This window comes from Neomonachus schauinslandi, chromosome 2, assembly GCF_002201575.2.
Source record: "Neomonachus schauinslandi chromosome 2, ASM220157v2, whole genome shotgun sequence".
NCBI lineage: Eukaryota > Metazoa > Chordata > Mammalia > Carnivora > Phocidae > Neomonachus > Neomonachus schauinslandi.
In genome coordinates this window covers 73,677,783-73,703,241 of record NC_058404.1, presented here as the reverse complement: position 1 = coordinate 73,703,241, position 25,459 = coordinate 73,677,783, and the positions used below count along the sequence as shown (strand labels likewise).

Genomic DNA, 25,459 nt, shown 5'->3' with positions numbered 1-25,459 from the left:
GTGTTTTAGAATGTGTATCCAGTCGACCCTGGAACAGTGCAGGGGCTAAGGGGGCCCACCCCCTACGCAGTTCAAAATCTGTGTATAACTTTTGACTCCCTAGAAACTTAACTACTAATAGCCTACTGTTGGCCAGAAGCCCTGCAGATAACATAAAGCTGATTAACATGTATTCTGTGTTGTAGGTATTACATACTGTATTCTTAGAATAAAGTAAGCTAGAGAAAACGTTATTAAAATCATAAGGAACAGAAAATCCGTTTATAGCACTGTACTCTATCGAAACAAAATTTGCATAACAGTGGAGCTATATAGTTCAGCCTGTGTTGTTCAAGCGTCATGTGTAATGATACCTTAATGTTCTTTCAATATGCATTTCATTAATAGCATGTGGGGTTTGATCATTTTTCTCCTTTGACTTCCTGGCGACTATGGATAACTTTGGAAATTGAGAAAAACTCTTGAACCAATGTATGATGAACTTTGCCACCTTATCTACCCTTTTCTTTCTGATTAGTGAATAAAGAACATTGCTTAGAACTTTGTGTGGGTCACAGTAGTACCTGGGGCTTTCCTTCATGGAATAGTCTTATTGAGCCTCTGCTATGGGCATGCACTGGTTTAGTATTTCCATCTTCCTGGAGCTTACATACCAGTGGGAAGACAAGCAAAACTAATTTACCTGTAATGTCATGTCTGGGAGATTTGTCATCATTTTAGATAATTCTTGGGGATTTTTAGTATTATTTTTATTTTTATAAAATTATATAACCCCCCCTTCCCAGGATTTTAAGGATGATTTCTTACGGTTGGCAAGTTTGGATTTGGTTTAAATCCTAAAACCAGTGGGAATGTATTGAAGGGTTTAAGCATAAGAATGACATGATCTGACTTGCGTTTTTGTAAGGGGTTGAAAGGGCTGGAGTAAATGTAACTTGCATCTGCTGATAGCATAGGTTTTTCCTGCTGAACATTTTTAGCCTTATCTCAGGGCCGTCCTTCAGCAAAGGGGGCGGCTGAGAATGGCCAGGTTTCTCTGGTTACTGAGACTGGAAGCTTTGAATGCCAGATTCCATATTAGTGGTGATAAAAGTATTGAAACAGAGACAGGTGTTCAGATACCTTAGTTAACAGGGGTTAATTGAAGGAAGGGTACGGGGCATTAAGGGAGAGAGGCAGTGACCATGCGGGCCTCTCTGAGGTCTGCTGGAGACCTTGATGTGAAGAGAGCTTGCATGTTAACACACTGCCTGGCAGATCTTGTCTGCCGGCCGTGACACCCGCGGCCCTTTCCTGCATCCAGGCTGTCATCATCTCTCTCCCAGGCCACTCTGGTGGCCCCATAACAGACCTGCCAGTATCTACTCTGGCCCTTTGAAAAGTCTCTGTCCCCCAAATGCAGATTGGACCACACTTATGATGTGATAATATGCGCTACATTTCAGAGTTTGTAGATAAGACTCAAATTTGGGGGCTGATCTTTTGTTAGAAACCAGTATTTTGAAGATCTGAATATCAAAAATATCTCTTAAAAGGCAACTATTTTAATCTTCCATTTTTACTGTGATTCAGAAAAAAAGGAAACTGTATTTTTCAAGGCTTACTATATCTAAAAACAAAAAAACCCTGCAACATTAGACTAAAGAAATCATTATGGCATTCCTCAGAAAAAATTCTGACTATAATATTTCTGCACTGAAACTGCATACATATATGTGTTTGTGTGGTGTTTTAAGTGGGTATAAAATTGCCAGGTAACCTTCCTCAGAAAGAAATGTCTTCATTTTGATGTTCTATCTGTCTTAAGTTTTCTTCTTTCTGTTTTTTGGTTGAGAACCCATCATTTGGGTGAGTGGTTGAGTTCAGCTTCCTTCAAAAGGGAATAAAGGGTCTGGAAGGTACTCATAAAATCACCTCTGGTTCAGTTTAGAGCTGGAAGGTAGATCTGCTAGAATGCTGGAGATTCAGAAGGTTTAGCAGAAATTAGGATGTCATCAACTTTGCTTTCACTTACCTCCTTAGCTCCACATGAAGAGAAATAACTTTATTGTGTTTAGGAATATAATTTGAAGTTGAGAGAAGAAATACAGTCGCTTTATGTGAGTCCATTGAATCGTAAGAAAACTGAGACTAAGGTGATAATAACCATTTAAAAGAATTCTCACTCAAACAATAATAGGGCCAAATAATTTTTAGATTTTTTTTGTGTGAGTAAAATGTACAGCCTGCTTATACGTTCAGGTTTATGTTGCATCTGGGCCTAAATAGAGTTGGATTTCAGTTTAACTGAGTATTAAAAAAATTACCTGGCTCAAACATAGTTAACAGGAGACAAAGACATGCCCCCAAGGATTCACCCAAGGATTCCTGAATATAAAGTGCCTAAAAGGTGAAGGCTCCAAAATGTGCAGATGCTGCTTGATTCTTCCAAGCTATAGAAATGCTGATCAGAGGAGGAAAAACAGCAGAAGTATTTTGTAAAGCTAGGAGTATGGATCAGAAAATGTGCTTCTGGTGCTGCCTTGAGGAGACATAAATGAAATGGCATTTTTTTTTTTAAGTTTTTTTTTATTTATGTACTTTACAGAGAACACAGCGAGAGGGGGAACGCAAGCAGGGGGAGTGGGAGAGGGAGAAGCAGGCTTCCCGAGGAGCAGGGAGCCTGATGCGGGGCTCCATCCCAGGACCCTGGGATCATGATCTGAGCCAAAGGCAGACGCTTAATGACTGAGCTACCCAGGCGCCCCTGAAATGGCATTTTTAATGTGGCCATAAGCTACTGTTTCAAAACGTGAAAGAAATTTGAGTTATCAACATCCTGAGTTGTCAGGAGGATCACGGAAGACATCAGATATTTTGCTGTTGCAAACCCAACACAATTCTATCATGAGAAATTAAGTCGGAAACAACAAAAGACAGATGTGTACCTTTGTACAGCATTGTGACGTGTATATGGCCTGAAACACTTGATTCAGTTGTCTCCACTGTAACTCAGATGTAAGGAAGCAGAACTAGGTTTTGGTCATGTACCAGGGTGGCTAGAGAGCTTGGGGAGCTAAGTACGAATAATGAAAGCTGTTTATTCCTGTCCCTCATTTAGAACCTCAGCTCTGCAGGGCAGAGATCTTTGTTGACTGACACATTGTAGGTGCTCAATTAGTAGGCATTGGCATGACTGCATGAAAGTCATTTTTGTACATTTTGTACATCCAGGGAAAAACAGAAAAATTCTAACCAAATAAGATTATAAAGTACAAAAATGTACATAGTTTCAAGGAGGCTTTAGAGAGATTGCTAGAAAAACGTATATAAACAGGTCATTAAGGGAGAGCTAGGGCTACCTAGGGAGCATTCTGGAACCTTTAGGTTAAGTTGCATGAGTATAAACTATTTTTCCCTCCATGCTGTGCATTACAACTCCAGGACTTATTTCTTTTATAATTGGGAGTTAGGTTAAGTTGCATGAGTATAAACTATTTTTCCCTCCATGCTGTGCCTTACAACCCCAGGACTTATTTCTTTTATAATTGGGAGTTTGTACCTTTTGACCACTTTCACCCATTCTGCTCCCCCTACATTTCTCACCTCTGGCAATCATGGATCTGTTCTGAGTTCAGTTGTGTGTGTGTATTTTTTCCCTAGAGTCCACATATAAGTGATGAGATCATATTATATTTGTTTTTCTCTGTCTTACTTCACTTAGTATAATGCTCTCAGGGTCCATCCATGTTGTTGCAAATGGCAGGATTTCCTTCCTTTTTATGACTGAATAATATTCCATTGTATATGCATATCACATTTTCTTATTCATTCATCCATTGATGGACACTTAGGTTGTTTCCCTGTCTTGGCTATTACAAAAAAAAAAAAAAAAAAAAATGCTAGGGGCGCCTGGTGGCTCAGTCGGTTAAGCGTCCAACTCTTGATCTCAGCTCAGGTCTTAAGCTCAGGGTCATGAGTTCAAACCCTGTGTTGCAGTCCACACTGGGCATGGAGCCTACTTAAAATAAAATGCTACAGTGAACATGAAAGTGCAGATATTTTTCCAAGTTAGTGTTTTCATTTCCTTTGGGTAAATACCCAGAAGTGGAATTGCTGGATCATAGGGTAGTTCTATTTTTAATATTTTGGGGAACGGTTGTATTGTTTCCATAGTGGCCGCACCAGTTTACATTCCCACCAACAGTGCACTAGGGTTCCCTTTTCTCCACATTCTTACAAACTTTTTATATGTATATGAAGAAGTGAATGTTTATGGAAGACGGGGAGCTCTTTCCACTGGGGATCAGCTAGCTGTATTGAGTTTTTCAGATACAGGGGGTTGTCACTGCTCTTTCCTCACACTTCCTTAAAATTGCTTCCTGAGGTAGCAACTAGAAATTTTATGGAATCAGAACACCTTAGCTCACATATCCTTGCAACTTACTGCAGATTACCTCATGTGAATATACTGTGGCCGTAGTTGGTGTTACTCTCCCCTAAACTATTAAAAGATTCAGGTAGCTGGGGCACCTGCGTGGCTCAGTCAGTTAAGTGTCCAACTCTTGGTTTCAGCTCAGGTCTTATGGTTGTGAGTTCAAGCCCCACATTAGGCTCCATGCCCAGCATTTATTTATTTATTTATTAATAAATAAATAAGATTCAGACAGCTATGACAAAAGTCAAGTTTAAATAATGCTCAAAAATTATGGATTTATTTTAGGGATACAGGCTGGAGGAAAAATTAATTACTTGTATGAGATCAAAAAGCCAATTTTATACCTCTGTCTGTGTATTTCCAGGCCTGGGCCACACTGTCTTTTGTTGGAAGCATTAAATGAGCATCTGTAAAACATACAGAACTTAACCTCCAGACTATAACTTTATTAAAGTACTCTGAAAAGGGCATTATTTGGTATTTTAGCCTCCTTTTCTAAAAGAGTGTATGTTTAGGAAAAGTAGTCAAACAGAGTAAGTCCATTTTATTTGATCTTCTCTCTACTAGTAGGGGAAAAACAGTGTTCATATGTGTAATGTCATATAGATCATAACTGCTTCTGCCCTCTTTTTTTTTTTTTGAAGATTTATTTATTTTAGAGAGAGTGACACAGTACAGTGGGGAGGGGCAGAGGGAGAGAGAGGATCCACAAGCAGACTCCACTCTGAGCATGGAGCCCAGTGTGGGCTCAATTCCACGACCCTGAGATCATGACCTGAGCTGAAACCAAGTCGGACACTTAACCAACTGCGCCACCCAGGCACCACTGCTTCTGCCCTTCTAATATGAATATCCTAAGTTTAAGATACCAGTTTGTTTCTTGTAATAACAAAAAATGTGTCTATCTCATGGAATAAACTAGGGTGCCAGTGAACAATTGTTATCTCTTTTTTTTTTTTTTTTTTTTTGGCAGTATGGGCTCATTTTGGTCCTTTTTGTTTGTGTCTTTTACCTGTTGGTATCTGACTTTTGCACTGCTCAGTTGAATCGGATGAAATGGCTCACTCTCTTCTGCTGGAAACAGAAGTGTGTGTGTGTGATTCGTCTTCTCTCTAGATTCTTGCTGGCCCGGTGTGTTGTAGCGGCCGCTGAGTTCAGTGGGGAGGAGGGCATAGGTTTCTGTCTGTGTGCTGCATGTGTGTGTCTGCTCTTAGGAAGAAAGTAGGGGAACATGCAGACTTGACATTGCTTTTTACTTTTTAAACCTTTTCATCTGGCCCTTCTTTTTCATTTGTTTCGCCCTTTGGAAGGGCAAAAGAAGGAAGGGTTCCTAGCAGGCGAGAAGTCACTGTTAGAGTGGGTCCGAGTGAGAGTCTGAGGTTCCTCTGCTTTTGTTGTAGTCTTGTCATTATTTGGCCCTTGGCTGATTCTGGTCATTCTTCGCTCCAGTCCATGTGTCACATGGCTGTTCTGACATCCTCCAAAACAACGCCGCTCACTGCTTCCCTGGTCTCTGTACTAGCCGGCTCCCGTAGCTTGGCATAGGAGGGCCTCAGCACCTGCTCCAGCTTCCTCGACAGCCTCAGATGTCCCACCACTCTCTTCTCCACTCTGGCCTCCCAAACTGCTCACTGTCGGAACATGCCATCCCTTCTTACATACTGCCTTACCTTCACAAGCCTTCAACCCCCTCTGACTCTCACGATCCTTCTCATTCCATCCTTTGAGATCCAGTTCAGGTATCATCTCCTCTGCAGCCTTCCCAGGGTTCCAGGTGAGTCCGTGCTCTGGGCCCCATGGCACTTGGTTCAGGCCCCTGCTTGAACATTTGGGGTCCTGTGTTGTCTCCCTCCCATGCTCTTTCACGAGGCTGTCTTGGACAGGGCCTGTTTCCTTTTCATTTTTATAATCTCAACATCACTTTAGTGTTTAGTACACTGAGGGCCCCCAGAGTTTTTAATAGATAGGTGAGTCAGTGGACATCTGAGCTGTGATCCCCAAATAGCATATCTACCTGTTGTTCCATGTAAGATTTGTATGACTTCACCTTTTCACCACATCAGCCACGTTGACCTTCACCAGATTTACTACCAGGGCAAGTGGTAATATTCTTATTTTAGAAATTGCAGAAGGGACTCAGAGTTTACGTTACTTGGTGGAGGCTGAGAGCAGAGCTGGGATCGGTAGGGCAGCTCAGTCTGCTGTAGGATTTTCCCCATATATAGGAAATGTTGTGATGACTCTCATATCTGTTGACTTAGTAATTCATGGTCCACAAAAGACAAATAGCAAATAAAATGTGTTTTTTTTGCTGCATTTTTATAATGGCAATAAAACAATAGAAACAGCTTAAAGGCTCAACAGTAGAAGAAGGATTTGATGAATTTGATTATATCAGTATGGTAGACTATTCAGTAGTTCTTCCAGGTGGTAATTATGATGCCTCATCTGACAAGTGAATAGTAGAGTATAAGCTAGACTATACTTGATGATTGTAACTGTAAAATATATGGTGGGATAGAATACACAAATATCGTTGTGTTAGGCTTGTTAAAAGTGAAAGTTTTTATTTTTTAATGTTTTTTACAGTGCTATTTTATTTCTAAACCATTGAGATTTGAGGAGTGTTTCAGTGGTTTATTTGGGCATAATTCAAACAATATTTGAAATTGGCATTGTCTCAATCTGGCATAGAGTCTCACTGTCGCAATAGGCTTGTCTCAGAGATTTACAAGAACTTAAGTTATTGTTGTTAGAATCATTGTAAAATAATGTTTATTGTTAAAAATAAAATGATGAGTCAAAGTGGGAAACCCAGAGAAGTTTTGAAGTGAGAAGAGAGCTCATGACACACCAAGGTGTGTGTGTGTGTGTGTGTGTGTGTGTGTGTGTCCTAATGTGGTATCATATTACCAAATTATCTAAAAGTGAGATTGTGGCTATAAACAATTGCAATGTAATCATTAGATAACGTGGGAAACCAGAGGAGTGAAAAATTAGACATAAGCCCCAAGACCACAGTCACTCTTGGCAACGAGAACCAGGACTAATATTTTGTCATCTGCTCTCAGTGTATTTTCTGAGTGTGCATGCATATGATGAGGGTTCCCCTTCGCCACCACAGTCTAGTGTGGCTGGAGGGTGTGAAGGAGAGATTCTCTCATGTGCTGTGTGATATCTAATGCATTTCAGGCCAGGAGTTAGTTCCTAACCTTTTCACATTGGCACAGCCCTCGCTTTTGGAGTGGTGATGTCAGGGACAGGTGTTGGGCAAGGGCTGCCTGGAGCCTCGTGCCTGCCAGGCTGGGGGAAGGTGCCCCGGGGTGCTTTCCTGCTTCTTGCCTCCTGAGGTGCTGATCCTTGTCAATTAAGTGTGGCAATCTGAAAGGGAAGCTGTAAAATCAGTATAGGGAGGGGACCAAGGAAAGTTTTTTCAATCACAATTCGACAGAAGAGAAAACAGCACATTTCTCACTAACAAATAAGTTACAAGAGTCTGATCTAGGAATTGGAGATGGAAGATAGAGAACAGGGAAATATTCTTTAACCTCTGTAGCTCTCCTATTTTCTTGATGGGCTTCTGTAATTAGTTAAATGGAAGAAACAGATTTTTTGAATGTGATAGTTGAGAATTCCTACAAATCCATGTGTAATCAGTAATGTATTTAATACCATTTCTTTGCATGATAAAAGTTGTTTGATTTTTTTTAACATAAAAAATGATAGAGTGTCAGACTCTGGAAAAGTATTACTATATGTTAGGTAAATATATGCCATTACTTAATTTTTGTCGACATACCTGCCTCTGAATATGGCTTTTATTTTTTAATTTTTATTTTTTGAAAAAAGAATCTTCATAAGTGATGTGTGCATTTTTTAAATTAATGCGGGACATTAAGAGAAGGACCAAAGACTACTAGTATATCAATAATGAATACAGTGCTATAGAAAATAGTACATATAGGAAGCAGAGTGAGGAACATTTGCATGAATGAATATGGCTTTTAGAAGCAAGGAAATAAAAAAAAAAAAACAAGGAGATTGCTTAATTTATACATTTTTCTCTTTTTCATCTCATTCCAATGAGGATGATTCAAGGGGATGGGACCGTGGGAAGTGGAGAATAGGGGGCTGGTGAGTGGAAGAAAGAAAGGAAGGAAGCATGGGAAAGACTGGAGAGAGAAATGCCTAGATGTGTGGGGGTGGGTGTCTCCCTTCTGTTCTACAGAGCACGTAGTCCCCTCCCCTCTGTCTTCCCCCTGTTGCTTCTCTAAAATCTCTGCTCTCTTGGCAGGAGAGAACAGTGTTCTTAGCGAGCAGCTACCTGGTCCATTCTTTAACTCAGTGCTTACCTTATTTCTTTTCTGCCTCCCAGGAGAATTGACTAGCTCCTTACAGAAAACCCCAAGAGATCCCTAGCATAGTAAATAACAGTATTCAAAAGTTTTTGTTTTTAAATGTGTATTTTCCTTTGCCAAGATTATAAACTCCTCAAGAGCGGGAATCCTGTCTTAGCCAGTATTTGTTTTCTTATTACCTAGTACAGTCTGGCCATATAAGATGCAGAAATAAATGCTTGATAATTGAATAAATGATCTTCAAAGGAAGAAACTATAATCTCAACTATTTATGAACTAATGAGACATGAATCTTTTTTGACTTCTTTCAAACATTCATTATGTTAGAATATTCTAGAAACTTTTGTTGGGGTATTTGAAGATGCCCAATAAATAACGCTTGTATTCCTGGTTCTAAACTAGTGGTCGTATAAGAATCAGGAGTTGGGGTGGTGCCTGGGTGATTCAGTCAGTTAAGTGTCCAACTTTTGATTTCAGCTGAGGTCTCGATCTCAGGGTCGTGAGTTCAAGCCCCGCATTGGGCTCTGTGCTGGCCATGGATAATACTTTAAAAATAAAAAAAATGAGGAGTCAGGGAACCAAAATGCCACTGTCATATTGCTGATAAGCCACATTCTTGTGTATCAGCTGAAGTCAGAGAGCCAGTTCCTAACTCCCTGTTCCCTTGGGTAGATCATGGGGTGGCCCATCAGAAGGGGGGTTTGAGTCTGAAGGACAGACACCCCTCTTGAGAGTAGAGAGGAAAGAAACCAGCTCCTCTGTGAGCCCTTACCCTTCTCCGTGCTGTCTACAGCACAGCATCACGTTCTGTTGCCCACTGAGAGGCAACCCCCTCTACCTCCAAGGGGAGAGGAAGACTTGGGGCAAAAGGACAGAGAATTCTTTCCTTATAACATTCCTCAGTTTTTATACCTGTGACCCATTGGGCTTGCCTGTTATCAAGATTGGGTTCCCCCTTCCTCTGGCAAGGAGACCAGCAGACTCCTGAAAACCGTGCTCCCACTTTCCTTAGTCTGCTCCTCCTCCCACTGGAACCAAACCCCCATTTCTTTGATCCTCCGCAGACTGTTGGGGAGCATTGTTGAGTTTGCCCCTAGAAAGCTCTGAGATAGATTAGAATAATTCATTAATAATCTGTTCCAAAGGCACACTGCAGTCAAGGTTGAAAGTTCATGTCCTCATCTGTTTTCCATTCCAAATTCTTTTCAAGTATGATATTCAATACAGCTTATCAGAGTTTTTGCAGTGGGATCAAATAACAGAGTTAAGATACTGCAATAAAAAAATACCAGCCATATAAGTATGCCCCATCATAGAGATATATAGTGTAGTGAATAAGAAGGTGAATTCTAAAACCAGACCACCTGGGGAAAAATCTTGGTCACCTCTGAGTGACCTTAGCCAAATTACCTAATGTCTTTGTGTCTCAATTTATCTATGAAATAAATAATAATAGCACTACTTTGTAGGATTGCTGTAGCTGTTGACTAAATTCATACTTGTAAAGTGCTTAGAACTAGTACCTGGCATCTGACTAAAATGTATTCATCACTTAAAAAAAAAAAGGTTATGGGGGCGCCTGGGTGGCTCAGTTGGTTGCGCAACTGCCTTCGGCTCAGGTCATGATCTTGGAGTCCCTGAATCGAGTCCCGCATCAGGCTCCCTGCTTGTCAGGGAGTCTGCTTTTCCCTCTGACCCTCCCCCCTCTCATGTGCTTTCTCTCTCTCTCAAATAAATAAGTAAAATCTTTAAAAAAAAAAAAAGTTATGAATATAAACCTTCTCCTATTGTGAAACTCTTAGACAATTTTTAAATTCAAAGATTCAGTCCTCTGGCAAGATGTGAAAGTTCAAGGCTATAGTCCCATATCAAATTATCTTGGCTTGTGAGTTAACATTAAAAGAATTTGAAGCCCTCCCCAATTTCTTATTTTTTTGGTCTTAGCCCGAGAGGTTGTCCATGCCTGTGTGAGCTGGGGAGCCTTCAGCAGCTACGGCCAGGGCTCGCTCTCAGTAGAGTGCATGAGGCTTCCCCAAGTTACACTGGCTTAATACTGAGTTGCTTGGGGCGCCTGGCTGGCTCAGTTGGTAGAACATGCGACTCTTGATCTTGGGATTGTGAGTTTGAGGCCCATGTTGGGTATAGAGATTACTTAAAAATAAAAAAATAATCTTAAAAAAAAAGTATCAAGTCTCTCTTGAGCCCCTCTTGAGTCTAGAATCTTAAGACACACAAGAATATCAGTTATCAACCTTCCAACCACCGGACGTGGAAAACGTGCAGCCCTCAAGGGACTAATTCTAAGCAGAATTATTCCCAGCACTTCATTTTTCCAAAAAGAGGGATGGAGGGTGGAGAGCATCACCTTGGCTTTGGCTTTGGTTTATGCCAGTTGTTCTGATTCCAAGACCTTTGCGTTTAAACTCAGCGGGGAGAGATTGCCTGTCAGGAGGCTGCCCTGGGACATCGGGGGCTTGGGGAAGCGCCACTTGTACAGACCAGCTTCTCTCGGGAGGTAGCCCCTGTGGTGCTCTGGTCTTCCCTCCAAGTGAGCACTTGGCAATGGTGGCAGTCCGGTCACAGGTGTGTCTTTGTTCTCCTTCCTTGCACGGAACCCTTGTTTCTGGCACTCCTGTGCTGAATGGTGTGGACACCCTGTTGAGGGTGGAGCAGCCTCAGTGCCTGGGCAAGGGCACTGGGATCTGTGCACACACTGGTTTCCATGGCCTCTTACGGTAGATTCACTTAGGCTTCTGGAACCTACTTAGAGAAGGCTTTTCCCGTTTAGCCCTACCTGTTTCAAGTGGAGCATTGTTCTCAGCAGATTCTTGGAGGGGAGCTGCTGCTGACCTTTGGCTTTGGGAAGCTGAGGGCCTGGTGGGGATAGCACGTTGGTGGTGAGCCACTCACTGTCTCCCCCAGGTTGTGAGTGTGCCCCTCTTTCTCTGCAGTTGTGGGCCATGCCTCCAGGATATGCTTGGCTTCTCCTGGCCCCTCTTCCTCTCAGGAAGGCTCAGTTGAGTTTCTAGCCATGTAACCAGCTTTTTTGTTAGTCTTTTTCTTTCTCTAACACCTGTAAGGCTGCTACTGTTTTCTGGAATTGGTTCAGTCCTTTTTTTTTTTTTTCTTGTTCTTGTTCTTTTTAGTCTAGATTATATATATATGTATTTTTTTCCTCTAGATGTTCCTTTAGATATTTTCTTGTGAGTTCTCCTAAAGGAAGAGAGATTAAAGTCAATTAAGTTCTGGGTCTGCTGAAAGCATCTATTGTTCAAACAGATCTTCTCTTCCCTGTGTTGGAGAGTCTTCCACAGGAGATGCTCTTCTATCACACCAACATCTAAATCAGGCCTGGGGTCGGTCTGTCTCGATAGTCTTGCCTGGTTCCCCTTGAATGGGTTTCCTCTTCTTGCTGTGCCTTCTCTTAGACTGAGTCCTACTTCTGTAAGCTTCTCAAACATGTTGCCCCTGGGCACGGGCAGTAACTGTGTCTCTCCCTTATATGCTCTGAGCATTCTGCTCTGATCTTCCTGTCCCCTGTACCCCTGAACCTGCCCAGGTCTTATGTAGTAGTCCTGGGGATAGCTGTCTCAGTCCTCAGTTGCTCTTACTGTGGATTCCGCACCTGGCTTTAGAAGTGTGTTTCTCCCTAACTCCTCTAACAAAAGCCTGGTTTTTTCGGGGCAAACAATCCTGTCTGCTGAGGTCTTGCTTTTCTTCTTTCATTCCATTTTTTTTAAAGCTCCAATAAGCACAAAGATCTGTCTCCCTCATTTCAGTTAGCTACCAGGCTATCTTCTGTCTCTCTGTATGTCTGTCGAGCTGGACCTCCGAGGTCTCGTTTTCTCATTCAAGTTTTGTCTAGTTGCTCTCTAAGAGGTTAGTCTTTCTCTTAAGGTGAGCCCTCTCTTCCTCCTGGTCCATCAACCTGCCTTTTTTGTTTTGTTTTCTGTTCATCTTGCTCTGATAGGAAAACTAAAGCATGTTTCCCTAACCTTCTAGCACCTCTTTGATGTCCAGAGTGAACCGGATTGTTTCGGCCTTAGTGGCTGCCTTCTTTGTGCATGCAGTAATTCTGGCAAATGGCTTCTCTGCCTCAACTCAAGATGGGAGCATATCTTCTATCTTATACACTTATTGCTTCTTTATAAAATCTGCCATCTGTGTATCTGTCATTTGGGATCTTGAGCATCTAAAGCAGTGGTTAGCATTTAGATGATTAATAAATCTAGAGCCAGTGAGTTGGGGAGGAACTTTTGAGTCTGTGGACCAGCCCACATGAATTTAAACTAGATTCTTTCATAGTTCCAACTCTTATCCATGAAGATAATGTGTAAAAAAGGTACAGATTTCGGAGCAACCTGTCTGTACTGCCTGTATGGAATTGGACCCAACAGTTTCTTCAAGATCTGGCTATAAAAGCAGATGGTCCAGCCCTGGAAGCTCTCTCTATTGTGAGGGGAGCCCTGACTAGGACATCTTTTCCTTTGCCTTTTTCCTTCTCCCCTTCCCTTTCCTTTTCTAGTGGTAAAGTATATACACCATAAACTACCATTTTATGTGTGCAGTTGAGTGGCATGAAGTACATTCACACTGTTGTGCAGTCATCACCACCATCCATTCTAGAACTTTCTCATCTTCCCCAGCTGAAACTCTTATACCCACTACCTAGCAACGCCCCATTAACCTCTCCTCTCAGTCCCCCATGACCACTATTCTGCCTTCTGTCTCTATGAATTTGACTATTCTAGGCCCCCTCATATAAGTGGAATCACAGAATATTTGTCCTTTCGTGTCTGGCATATTTCACTCTCTTGTAATGTTTTCAGGGTTCATCCATGTTCTAGTATATGTGTCACAACTTCTCTTTTAAGACTAAATAACATTCCATTGCATGGATACACCATGTTTTGTTTATTCATTCATCCATGGATGGATTTTGGGTTGTTTCTGCTTTTGACTACTGCATGTAATGCTGTTATGGATTTGGGTGTACAAATATCTGTTCAAATCCCTCCTATCACTTTTGGGTATATACCTAGAAGTGGAATTACGGATCATTCAGTAATTCCATGTTTGATTTTTTTGAGGAACCACCATACTCTTTCCCACTGCGTCATCCTTTTCTCCACAGCCATGGCTGATTTTCTCCATGGCTACACCTATTTAGGTAAAAGCTATGCCCACATTGCTCAAGGTCAAGCTACCACCACCTGCATCACAAAGCCCAAACTTTTGCCAAGCCTGGGCCCAGGGTCAAGGCCTGAGCCAGGCCTTCAGGACCCACTAGCCATTTGCTTAAGGTCCAGCAGCATCCAATTGTCTAAAAATAGCTGCTTGCCTTTGGATCAAGCCACCATATGCTGCATGACCTACCAAGGTGAAAATCCCACAAGGCTGTCCTGAAACTGCCAGCCCAGCTCGGAACAGTTAAAAGCCAGCTCCCCAAGTGCAAAAGCCAGAGTGTTGCGCAATACAGGCCACTGTCCCTTGGTCCAACGAAAAGTCTCAGGATCTAAGGACTTGTTCTCCACATTGCTTTTTTTTGTCTGTCTTTCAGGGTCTCTGGCACATTTCAGGAGGGTGGAAGGTGGTGGGCAACAAATAGCTCTTCTTTTTTTGGGGGTTCTGAACCAAATGTGAAGTAAGACAAAAAGAACTTGAAGTGTTTAAGAAAAAACAACAACCACCACCCACTTCTCTTAGAAACCAAAGGAGTGTGGAAGAGGAGTTTCCCCTCTTACAACTTTGATGTGGGAAAAATGCTTCCCAGAAGCATTTAAGTTATTTGTTGTAGAATTTTACTCATTTAATGCATTAACTGTGAATGAACAAGAAAGGACAGTAACACTCCCTTTGGAAGGTCTGCTCTATGCCCGGTGCTGTGTCCTGTGTATCTCATTTAGGGCTCATAACATAGCTGCGAACTCACTAACTCTGCGTTATCTAAGAGGAGACTGAGTCATAGGCAGGGTAGGGGATGTCCCTAAGGCTTTGTGGCTGGAGTCTCATCTCGAATTGAATTAACGGCAAAGCCTTCTCTAAAATAGAGGTGCTTAGAGGAAAAGCAAGACGTGTACATTAATCCCCTCTTCCCTTAAAACAGAAAAACGAATTTCAGCCATTTCCTCGGTTTTTACAGATATTTCAGCGAGGGGTCGGGCAATGTTAGGTGAATTTTGTTCCAGTGGTTAAGTATCTGAGGATTAGCAAGGCAGTGGTTGTGGGGAGGGCTGAAGCCCTGTTGCTGGTGAAGGGTGAAGGCAGCTCTATGGTGCTGACTAATAACTCCGCTGAGCCCATCTGTTGTGCAGAAAACACTAAATTAGGAGTTTGGTCATAGAACATGGCCGCTGTGGGGAAGGGACCCAAGAGAGGGCCTGTTTTATGCAAGCTCATTTGCTCTATAGACTGTATACCTAGCACTGTATATGTGGGCCACCGTCTGGACCGGTCACGTGGCTTATACCGGCTCTGGGTTCCTGCTGACACGCATGCTGGTGTAAGACACTTACCTGGATAAGAACCTTTAACATTTAGCGTTCCAAATTGTGGAAGGGGAGAAAAGTAAGACCTAATATTGGAATTTATCTGTAATTCTTTTATATATTCCTTAACCATTCCTTAAATGCAAGGTTTCTGTGTGTGGTCATTACTATGAACGCCATGATTTCAAGGCCTCTGATAGTCACTATATTATAGATTCTCATATGCTTTTGTTAAGATGTTGGTTTATTCTTGTTAGGAGAAGTCCTCTAAGAGGGCAGGACTTGAAGTCTATCATTTTCTTCCCTCTTTACTTGTACACGATCCCCCCTCCCCCCCAAATCACACTCTGCCGGGGGCCTGCTGCACAAACACCAGTTTCTTAGCAAGAAGAGAACTAGGTGATTTCTTCTCTCTTAGATCCAGTTAACTAGAGTCATAACACAAAACCATGAGAATATAAGCTGTTACAAAAGGGGGTTTTTAACACTGCCATTTTCTGGACTAGGATTGCATTATCTCCTGGTAGGGTTTTCTAATACGTGTTTCCATGGTGAAGAACTTTCCAGCTTTTAAATTTAGGAGAAGTAGACTTGGTCTGTTCTGATTACTTAGAAAAAGTACTGACCTGTGTTAAAAGACCTGCAGATTTTTTTTTTCTGGTTTCCACTAGCCAACCTTAGGACCTTTGACAAGTCATTTAACCCCAACAAACCACATTTCCCCCCAGCTTCTACAAGAACCATATACCATATACTTTACGTGGTAATTACCAAGAAATTATTTTATTTTTTAGCTGTAAAATTCATGAACTAATTTGTTAAAGTGATTTGAGGGGTTTGAAAAGTAGAGAAGTACGTTTCCGTTTTCCTTTTATAATGTGCCCAGGCACACTCTTGGATAAGGGGATGTCCCACCATCATAACAAATGTGTTCAGCTGGGTCCCTTTCAGAGAGAATTTAATCCGTGTGTGTGTGTGTATGTGTGTGTGTGTGTGTGTGTTTGCCCCAGGTGGCTCATGGTTTGGTTATAGTTTACTTTCTTAAGATTACAATAGTTTTGTTCTTTTGATAAAGATATGGATGTTTAAATTGCTCTTCTAGAAAAATTGGCCTGCTTCAAGGACAGTTTGGAGGTGCTGGGACTCCCCCTTGTGGGCCTCTGAAATGTTCTACAACAAATGAGAGTTTGGTAGTTTATTTTTGTTACGCTTCCAGCTAAGAGAGGAATCTTACTTAAAATGGTAAATTATAAATTCATCTAGAAGCTTATCAAGAATGACCAAATACTGGGCTTTATATTATATCAGATCACTGTGCAAATTGGATTGTTTAATTGTGTCCAAAAATCATAATTTTGAACTTAAAACATTTCAACATTTGAAGAAATATTTTAGGTAAGATAATTACCGTGTGAGGTTAAGGCCTATAATTAAATTACTGTAAATTTTCAAAAAACATAACTATTATAAATGCATATGTTGAAAATGTGTTGATATGGGTTTTTCTTTAAACTTTTTTTTTTTTTTTTTTGAAGTTTTAGGTCAGAAGTACATGTCAAATGACAGGTTCTGGTATATTCTTTTATTTTATAGCTATTGTTTATTATTTTTAGTTTCTTGCCTGTTTCAAGCTTGCCTTTTTCAAGCAAGCATCTGTGGCTGTGTGCCCACTTCTCTTCATTCACTAACTGCATATTGAGTTAAGTGGTAGACATTGTGGTAAAAGCATCAAACAAGGTGCTTACAATCTTCTGGGGAAGACAGACCTTGAACAGGTTGTTACATTATAATGAGGAGTGTTCAGGGAAAAGGTGCGGTGGGTGTAAGTAATGGGCAGTTACCCCAGCTGTGATGTCAGGGAAAACCTTGGTGAAGGGGTTGTTTGAGCTGGACATGAAGGTTTAGTTAGGTAGAGGAAGGCTGGATATGGGGATGTGAGTTCACAGCAGAAGAATACATTCAGAGGTTGAAGGCAAAACAGAGCAGAAAGCAGACCAGTGAGGCTGGAGCATAAATAAGGAAGTAGAGACTGGGCAGGTGCCTGAGTTTTGAAGCTACAGTAAAGGATTTGGTCTTTGAAGGGTTTTGAGCAGATAATGGTGTCACCTGATTTGCACATTTTTAAACTCACTTTTGATGCATTGTGGAGACCGGAATGGAGAGGGCAGAGGTGGACACAGGGAGACTAGCCTACCTATCTCCTCCCTCCCTCTCCTCCTCCCTTCCACGAGGACAAGCGTCCCTAAACTTCTTCTGTAAAGGCCTAGAGAGTAAATTTTGGCTTTGCAGGCCATGCTGTCTCTGTTGCAAGTACTCATCTCTGCAGCTGTAGCATGAAAGCAGCCATAGACAATACACAAAAGAATGAACATAGGTGGGTTCCAATAAAACTTTATTTACAAACACAGGCAGTGGGCTGGATTTGGCCCATGGGCATAGTCTGCTGACCTCTGATCTCCAGGGTATTGGGAATGAAGAGAAGTGAATGGATTCAAGGGTACTGAGGAGGTAGGGTCAGTATAACTTGGTTATGGGTTTGTGTGAGAAGGGTAAGTGAGGAGGTGGAGTGAAGTTGGTTTGCAGGTTTCTGTCATAAATAACTGTATGAATAATGGTGCCACGACGACACGCACAGCAAGGGTAGCTGTCTTGGCGAGTGTGAGCATTCAGGAGGATGCCCGGCCATCGGTTGGACATAGGTGTATGGAGAGGTCTGAGCTGGAGAGAGGAGTGCAGGCAGCTTCAGTGTGTCACAGAGTTTGCCTGGAGAGAGAGACTGAAGAGGGCAAAAGACAGAATCCGGAGTAACTCTAACATCTTGAGAGGAGAGGGGGAAGAGCCACAAAGGAGGCGCCAAAGAGGAAGGAGAAGAACCAAGAGAAGCACAAGTGGATAATGGGGTTAAACTGGCCGAAGACTTGGGCAAAATGAAAAGTGTCTATTGGATTGGGATATGAGGCGGTCATTTATAACTTTGGGTAAAGCAATTTCAGAGAGTAGTGGGCTTTTTTCTTCTTATGTCTTTGATGGTGGGACTCGTTTACAAAAAGACAAATTCAGAAATGCAGTTCTTCCTTAAGATTTTAGGTTCAGTTTACAAACGGTATTGTTCTGTTTAAGTCTAGCAGATACTAGCAATTACTTTTTAAAAGAGCTTTTGGTTAGTATTTGGTCCCATTTACAAGCTTGGCTAAACTCCTTAATTATCTTTACTGCATTTTATTTTTATTTTTATTTTTTTTAAAGATTTTATTTATTTATTTGAGAGAGAGAGAATGAGATAAAGCATGAGAGGGGGGAGGGTCAGAGGGAGAAGCAGACTCCCCACTGAGCAGGGAGCCCGATGCGGGACTCGATCCCAGGACTCCAGGATCATGACCTGAGCCAAAGGCAGTTGCTTAACCAACTGAGCCACCCAGGCGCCCTCTTTACTGCATTTTAAAATGCATTATATTTGATTCCAGTATTGGTACTTTATTTTTTTATTTTTATTTTTCTTAGAATTTCTTTTTTTTTTTTTTTAAGATTTTATTTATTTATTTGAGAGAGAGAGAGATAGAGAGAGGGAGAGCACGAGACAGGGGAGGGTCAGAGGGAGAAGCAGACTCCCCAATGAGTAGGGAGCCCAATGTGGGACTCGATCCTGGGACTCCAGGATCATGACCTGAGCCGAAGGCAGTCGCTTAACTGACGGAGCCACCCAGGTGCCCCAGTTTTGGTACTTTATTTGCTGAATGAAAATTGCAGTAGTTAAAAATGTGGTATTTTAACATAATATACTTAGGTAATTCTTAATAAATCTAACAAATTAAACACCATTGTGGTGGTTCTACTTAATACTAAATCTTCCTGGAGTGAATAATTGCTTACCCACAATTAAGTCAGCCAAGGATTTGGGGAATGCCCCTTACTGTACTGAGATTTCCTAGTGTCCTGACTGTGGCTGCCAAGCCGAGTGCCTTTTTTTATTTTATAATCACTATGCCAGACACATCAGACTGAACAAAAAAGGAGCCCTCACAGCTTAGGTTGTTTGGATTTACATGCCTCACTACCTGACTGCTCTGTGCCTTCACTGTATGCAGCCCCCACCCTCCCACCCACACGGCTACATTCCTGGGTTGGGGTTTGCATTTCCTCCTCTTAAAGATATGCCACTTAACATCCCGTATGGCTGTTAAGATCTTTGAATTTGACGAAATTCTTCATTCTTTTCATTTACTTTGGTCTCTTCCGTCCATAGCTCTTTCACATATCAAAAATGATCATGATGGCCAGTGGAATTTTAGACCCCTCTGAGTGTTTTGTCACCACTTCTAACGTCATTCTACTAATGGAAGGCAGACATAACAGTTAACTGGCTATTACTGGGTGAACCTACTTTGAAATGAAAGACTCCTATGTTGAAACAGAATGTTCAGAAAGTATAAGAAATGCCAAACTACAGTGTTCCTGTGTATATTTAGAACATATTTATCTCCTTACTGCCATAATAGGAATTTTCATGTTGCCCAAGGGAGAGCTTATGATTTCCATTAGAATGTAAGCTCAGTGACAGTTTTCTGTCTTACTCATGTTTATTTCCAGCTACCAGAATAATACCCATCATTTAGCAGATGCTCAAATATTTATTAAATGAATGAATGAATGAATGTCCTGAACAAATAATAGTTTACTACGAATATGAGATTGAACTTTTTGCCTCTTTTAAGTGTTTCCCCCCCTTTTTTCTTCTTTTAGGAAGAAACCACTAATACTAGCCTCTTGCAAGTGCAACTGGAATGCAGTTTACATAATAAAGTGTGTCAGCAATTAAAGGTATACTAAAAAATTCACTGTTTTTATTCTTCCTTTCCTGCCTCTTGGCTTGGAAATCAAAAATAAAATGACATATTCTGCTTTCAGAAATACACATGTCCTTGCTTTTCTTTTCCTAAATTTGAAATCACCAAGTTTGGATGATTTTTTTTTTTTTTTTTGAGTTTTTCCTTTTTTTCCATCCCTCCAATCTCAGAGTTGTTACATGGAATCTGATGATGTTTTACGGCTACAAATGAGCATAATTGTGACCATGGAAAACTCCTCAAAAGAATTTGAAGAAAACACACAAGATTTGTTAGATCATCTTTCTATTATTTATGTAGCTACAGATAAATCTGGGACCTCAGGTAAGGTGGAATCTTTTAAAATTTTTATTATATATTTTGATTAACCTGCATCATCATTCTTACAGCATTTACTTGTAGATTCTATCATATATACAATGCAAGACAAAGAGCCTTTGCTTTCATTATTAAAAGATTGAAACAGTAACTGGTTCTCAATCTGCAACTGCTAGTAAGACTGTATTATTTTGGAGTAAATTAAGTGGCAACTGCGAACCATTCTGAGTTACCTTGGGAATGATTTTTCTTGGCATTCTGGAGATAGTAAACAAGTTAAACAGGCACAAGAATCTAATATAAATATTCACAGAGTATTTTAAGTCTCCTGTTTCTTGTTCCATTGTTACTGATTTGCAGAAGCTCAGTTAAATCATGCTGATGTGTACTTTTAATAGTTGATTGGGTGCTGGTTGTTCCTGGATGCCTGGCAAGTGAGGATAGTGTGAATTTTAGTGTTCATTTCTATGAATTTTGTCTTTGAAAATGTGTGTCCCCTGTACCAGAAATTACCTAGTTCATCAGTTTAAGTTTCTAAGAACTTTGGTAGGCAACACATATTATATAGTCCATGACATTTATAACGTAGACATTTTCTATTATCCATTGGTTAGCAAGACTGTGCTGGTATATTTGTATATTATGTATATGTATATATATATATGTGTGTGTGTACTTGTATGTATATGTATACACATACACACATGCACACACACACACATATAAACACATATATACGTATCTAGAGAAAGAATTGTTAGCAAAGCATAATTTTATTTGGGAGTCTTAATTGTTGGTCAAGCCTCATTTACTTTCCATCTCAGAATGGCCACGTAGACAACAATGTAGAGAAGACCCCTGTCCCATGGGGAGCACTTTTGGTGAAGGTTAAAAGGAAGGCTGTGCTTTGAGATCCCAGGGTTTTGTTTTTCCTCAAATATGATCATCTAAATAAGGAAATGAGGGACTCTCTAATCAACAGGAGGACATAGCTTTATTTAAAGCTGTCCAATTGGTTAGTTTCATCCAGAGGAGTTATAGTATGGCCCTAAACTCAGAATTTCACCACTGGTAGTTCATCTTCATTTAGAGATCCTATATTGGTAGGTCAATCTTTTTGTATGGATCTTTTTTCTTGTGACTTAAAAGAATACCCAACAGAAAATAGTTCCCTGTTTCAATTGTAGTGTTGAAAAACGAGTCACATTTTCTATAGAAATGTGTAATATGGTATTTTAACTACTATATTAAGGTGTGAGAATGAGATGGCTCTTTGTTTTAATCTCATTGCTCTGATTTTTTTGGACAGATGATTCGGCAGTAAATATTTATATATTACATTCAGGAAACAGCCTTATTTGGATACAGGTAATTGTAAATGCTTACATAAAGTAAATTTTAAGCTGACAAGTGTGTGTTTAATTGCAGAGCATGAGGATTTTTCAGGAACAGATACAGAAACACTTGTCTCAATTCTCTTCTGCTTTAATTTATACCCATTTTCCCTTGCTTGAACCCGTATTAGGATGAAGGTTGTCAGCACCCCCTTCATATTGTTATAGAGACATATGCTGAGCAGTTACTTATATGCCAGTCTGAGCCATTTAGTTCTTTTAACAGAGTTGATTCAAATTGGATAAACATTCACCCAGCTGAGGATAGTAATATGGAGTTTTTTTTGTAGGACGTACATCATTTCTCACAGAGAGATGCTCTGTCCCTGCAGTTTGAACCAGTCCTCCTACCTACTTCCACGACAAACTTTACAAAAATCGCCTCTTTCACTTGCAAAGGTATAGATTTTAAAAATATCGGAGATTTTCTTTTTATTTTCATTATCTAGTTATGATCATTCTTTCTATGAAATGACTTAGAACTACAGAGTAATAAGTAAGGTTTTCAGAAGTAAATGAGTTTGATTATAATACTGCAGCCTTAATAGTTCTAAGAGAGAGAATCATGGAAAGAATGAGATTGTTGATGTCACTTTTATTCTGCCACATGTGTAGGAGTTTGCATTTAAAGCTTAACTGCTCCAGTTGTGTTTCTTGGTGCAGAATGTGATGCAGATCTAGTGAGTATAAACCCAGTCCTCACTTTGGGTTCTTATTTATTTATGGTAGAGTCCTGTAAAGAAATGCAGATGGTCTTAAACATATGAAAACATGCCCTGCCTCACTTATATTTCAAAAAATATTAATTAAAGCAGCGAGATATAATTTATTACTTAGATCAATAAAATAAAAACATTGTTAATATTCTGTGTTGGTAATGATTAGGGGGAAAAAACAGATATTTTTGACAAGAGTATAAACCAATGCAGGCTTCTTTGGAGGGAAAATTGACAATCTAAGAAAATTTAAAATGCACATAGATGCTCTTTGATCCTTCTACATCAAGGAACCATCTGCAGATATACTCATGTATGTATGCACAACTGTACCTACAGAAATGTGCACTGTTGGTGACAACAAAGCAGTGTCAACATCCATCGATAGGAGGCTGGTGAATTGTGCGTGTCGTGTTTTTTAAGGGGGGTCTATGTACTTGTCTACGTACAGAACACTGGATGGATGCATAAGAATCTGCTAACAGTTGTTTCCTCTAAGATGAGTGGGAACTCAGGGGTGAATGGTAGACTTTATTTTCACATTTTTGTTAGTGTTTGAATATTTTTTTGGAGCCAAATATGTAGCTTAAGAAAAAAAAAAAAAAGACTAGGGGAGCCTGGGTGGCTCAGTTGGGTAAGCATCTGCTTTCAGCTCAGGTCAAGCCCTGAGTCAGGCTCCCTGCTCAGCACAGAGTCTGCTTCTCTCTCTCCCTCTGCCCCTCCCTCGTTCGCGCACGCGCCCGCCCGCGTTCTCCTCTTTCTCTCTCTCTCAAGTAAATAAATAAAATCCACCCCCCCCCAAAAAAGACTTGAGTGTTAGTATCAGAGTTAAGAATTCAATACCAGTGTCTTAATATTACAACCTAGCTCAAGGAAAGCTTGAAAGTGTTGTTTTGATAATTCACAATGTTTTGGACTTCATTCCTACTTTCACTGTGAAGCTCCTTCTTGCTATTTTGGTTGTCTTCCTTTCTTGCTCATGTCTCCACATGCTTCACCCCACCCAGCTGAGCATCGTTTTTCACTTTTGTCATCCCTGGCAGAACTAAAGACTTTATTTATGGTGAATGCAGATCTTTGTAAAGAGAAGCCACAAAGCATTCACTCTCTCTCTCTCTCTCTTTTTTTTTCCCCCAAAAGAAGAAGTGAGAGGTTGGTTTAAAAAAGGGGTGGATGTAGGGGTGGGTGGCAGACACCGTGTTCTAGATGATTGGCAACAAGCCAGCAGAGAAAAAGATAGGAGTGTTTGAGAAAGGATTTTACCATTGATATCCAATGCACTGTTTTAATGGAGGCTGAAAAGCAAAGTAATTAGAAAGTTATAAATAAAACATAGATCTTGTTTTTGTTCACATTTATTTCTTTGTGTCTCAAAACAGCTACATCATGTGACAATGGGATTAAAGAGGACACGAAGAAAATAAAAAACACTTCAACACTAAAAGCATGTCTCTCCTCTCCTGTGGTTCAAGGGTAGGGTAATGATTCCACTTTCCCTTAATCGTATGTTCGTTTGTTTTCATCTCGCAATGATTTAAAAATATTACTGATAAGATGTGTATGATTCTCTCTCTCAGGACTTGCCTTCCATACATTAACACAGCTAACAAGCAGTGGGAGGGCTGACTGCAGACCAGGGGAGAGGAAACGGGATGGTTCAGTTAGCGGCGCAGGTCCTGGGCCAGGGAGCCGAGCTGGGTGTGGGAAAAGGAAGAGGACGTGGCTTTGGGTCCTGGCTTTGCCCTGGCAGCTTCCGTGAGTTGGCCTGGTCCCTTCCCCTCTGGCCTTCAGATGCTCCCCTTGTGGGCATGAAGGTTGAAGAAGGCAGTCTCGAAGCTTGTTTCCTAGCACTACTAACCTTCATTCTTTGACGTTTTATGATGCTCCTCTTTTTGCGCCCAGAGGCACGGTGAGTGCTGACAGTTGTCTCAGGCTCCAGGCTGATGGCGTGATGTCCTGTGTTCACAGGTATTTTAGAATGGACTCCTCTGCAGCCCAGTTTCACATAGAGACTCACGAGAACACGTCAGGAGTTTGGTCAATGTGGTACCTCAACCATTTCGACCGTGGCATTGTATTAAAGGATGTGTTTGTTTCCAAGGAAACCAAGCACATTTTAAAGGTACGTATGGTATTTTTATCCAGGTTTTAGCCTATTTTAAGCTTTATTTAAGGTCAGATGCTATGAAATTAATATTTATAAAATTTCATTTTTACTTCTGATTTTTAAAGCAAGTATTTTTCTTTCAATGTTTTCAGAGTTACTTCTGGGATCTCTTTATTTTTTTTAACTGTTTGTTCAAGGAGTTAAAAGGGACCAAGATATATTCTTAAATGATATTTGCTCTTACCATTGTTCAAAAAGATTACAGTGTATAATTTATACTAAAAAGATTGTATTTATTAAAAGTAAGCCTAATTAATGACAAAATAGACTTTTTCAAAATACTACCCCATGAAAATTTCAAGATTATTTTTGTGAAATTTAAAAGCAGTAGCATACACAACATTTAAAACCTGTTATTTATATAAAAATATTTCGATCTTTGACCTGGAAATAAGTGAGTAAAATTATATTTTTAAAAGTACAGAAGACCTTTAGTATCATACTTTATAATGGTCTTTTTTTTTTCTTTTTTCTTTTTATTCCGTTATGTTAATCACCATACATTACATCATTAGTTTTTGATGTAGTGTTCCATGATTCATTGTTTGCATATAACACCCAGTGCTCCATTCAGTACATGCCCTCTTTAATACCCATCACCAGGCTAACCCATCCCCCCACCCCCCTCCCCTCTAGAACCCTTGGGGGTTTTTTTTGTTTTTTTTAATGTTATGTGAATCACCATACATGGAACACTACATCAAAAACTAATGATGTAATGTATGGTGACTAACTTTATAATGGTCTTAATCCTAAT

General features: G+C 40.5%; 1 protein-coding gene across 1 annotated transcript in view; it reads left to right on the top strand.

Annotated features, from left to right (window-relative positions):
* The window catches only part of TMEM131L (transmembrane 131 like), a 162,227-nt gene that overhangs the window by 89,435 nt on the left and 47,333 nt on the right, over window positions 1-25,459 (top strand). The window contains exons 8-13 of the mRNA XM_044912863.1: window positions 20,004-20,081; window positions 20,278-20,431; window positions 21,735-21,793; window positions 22,110-22,218; window positions 23,915-24,008; window positions 24,504-24,657. Of these exons, the coding sequence (XP_044768798.1) occupies window positions 20,004-20,081; window positions 20,278-20,431; window positions 21,735-21,793; window positions 22,110-22,218; window positions 23,915-24,008; window positions 24,504-24,657 (648 nt within the window). The remainder of the gene's footprint in view (window positions 1-20,003; window positions 20,082-20,277; window positions 20,432-21,734; window positions 21,794-22,109; window positions 22,219-23,914; window positions 24,009-24,503; window positions 24,658-25,459) is intronic.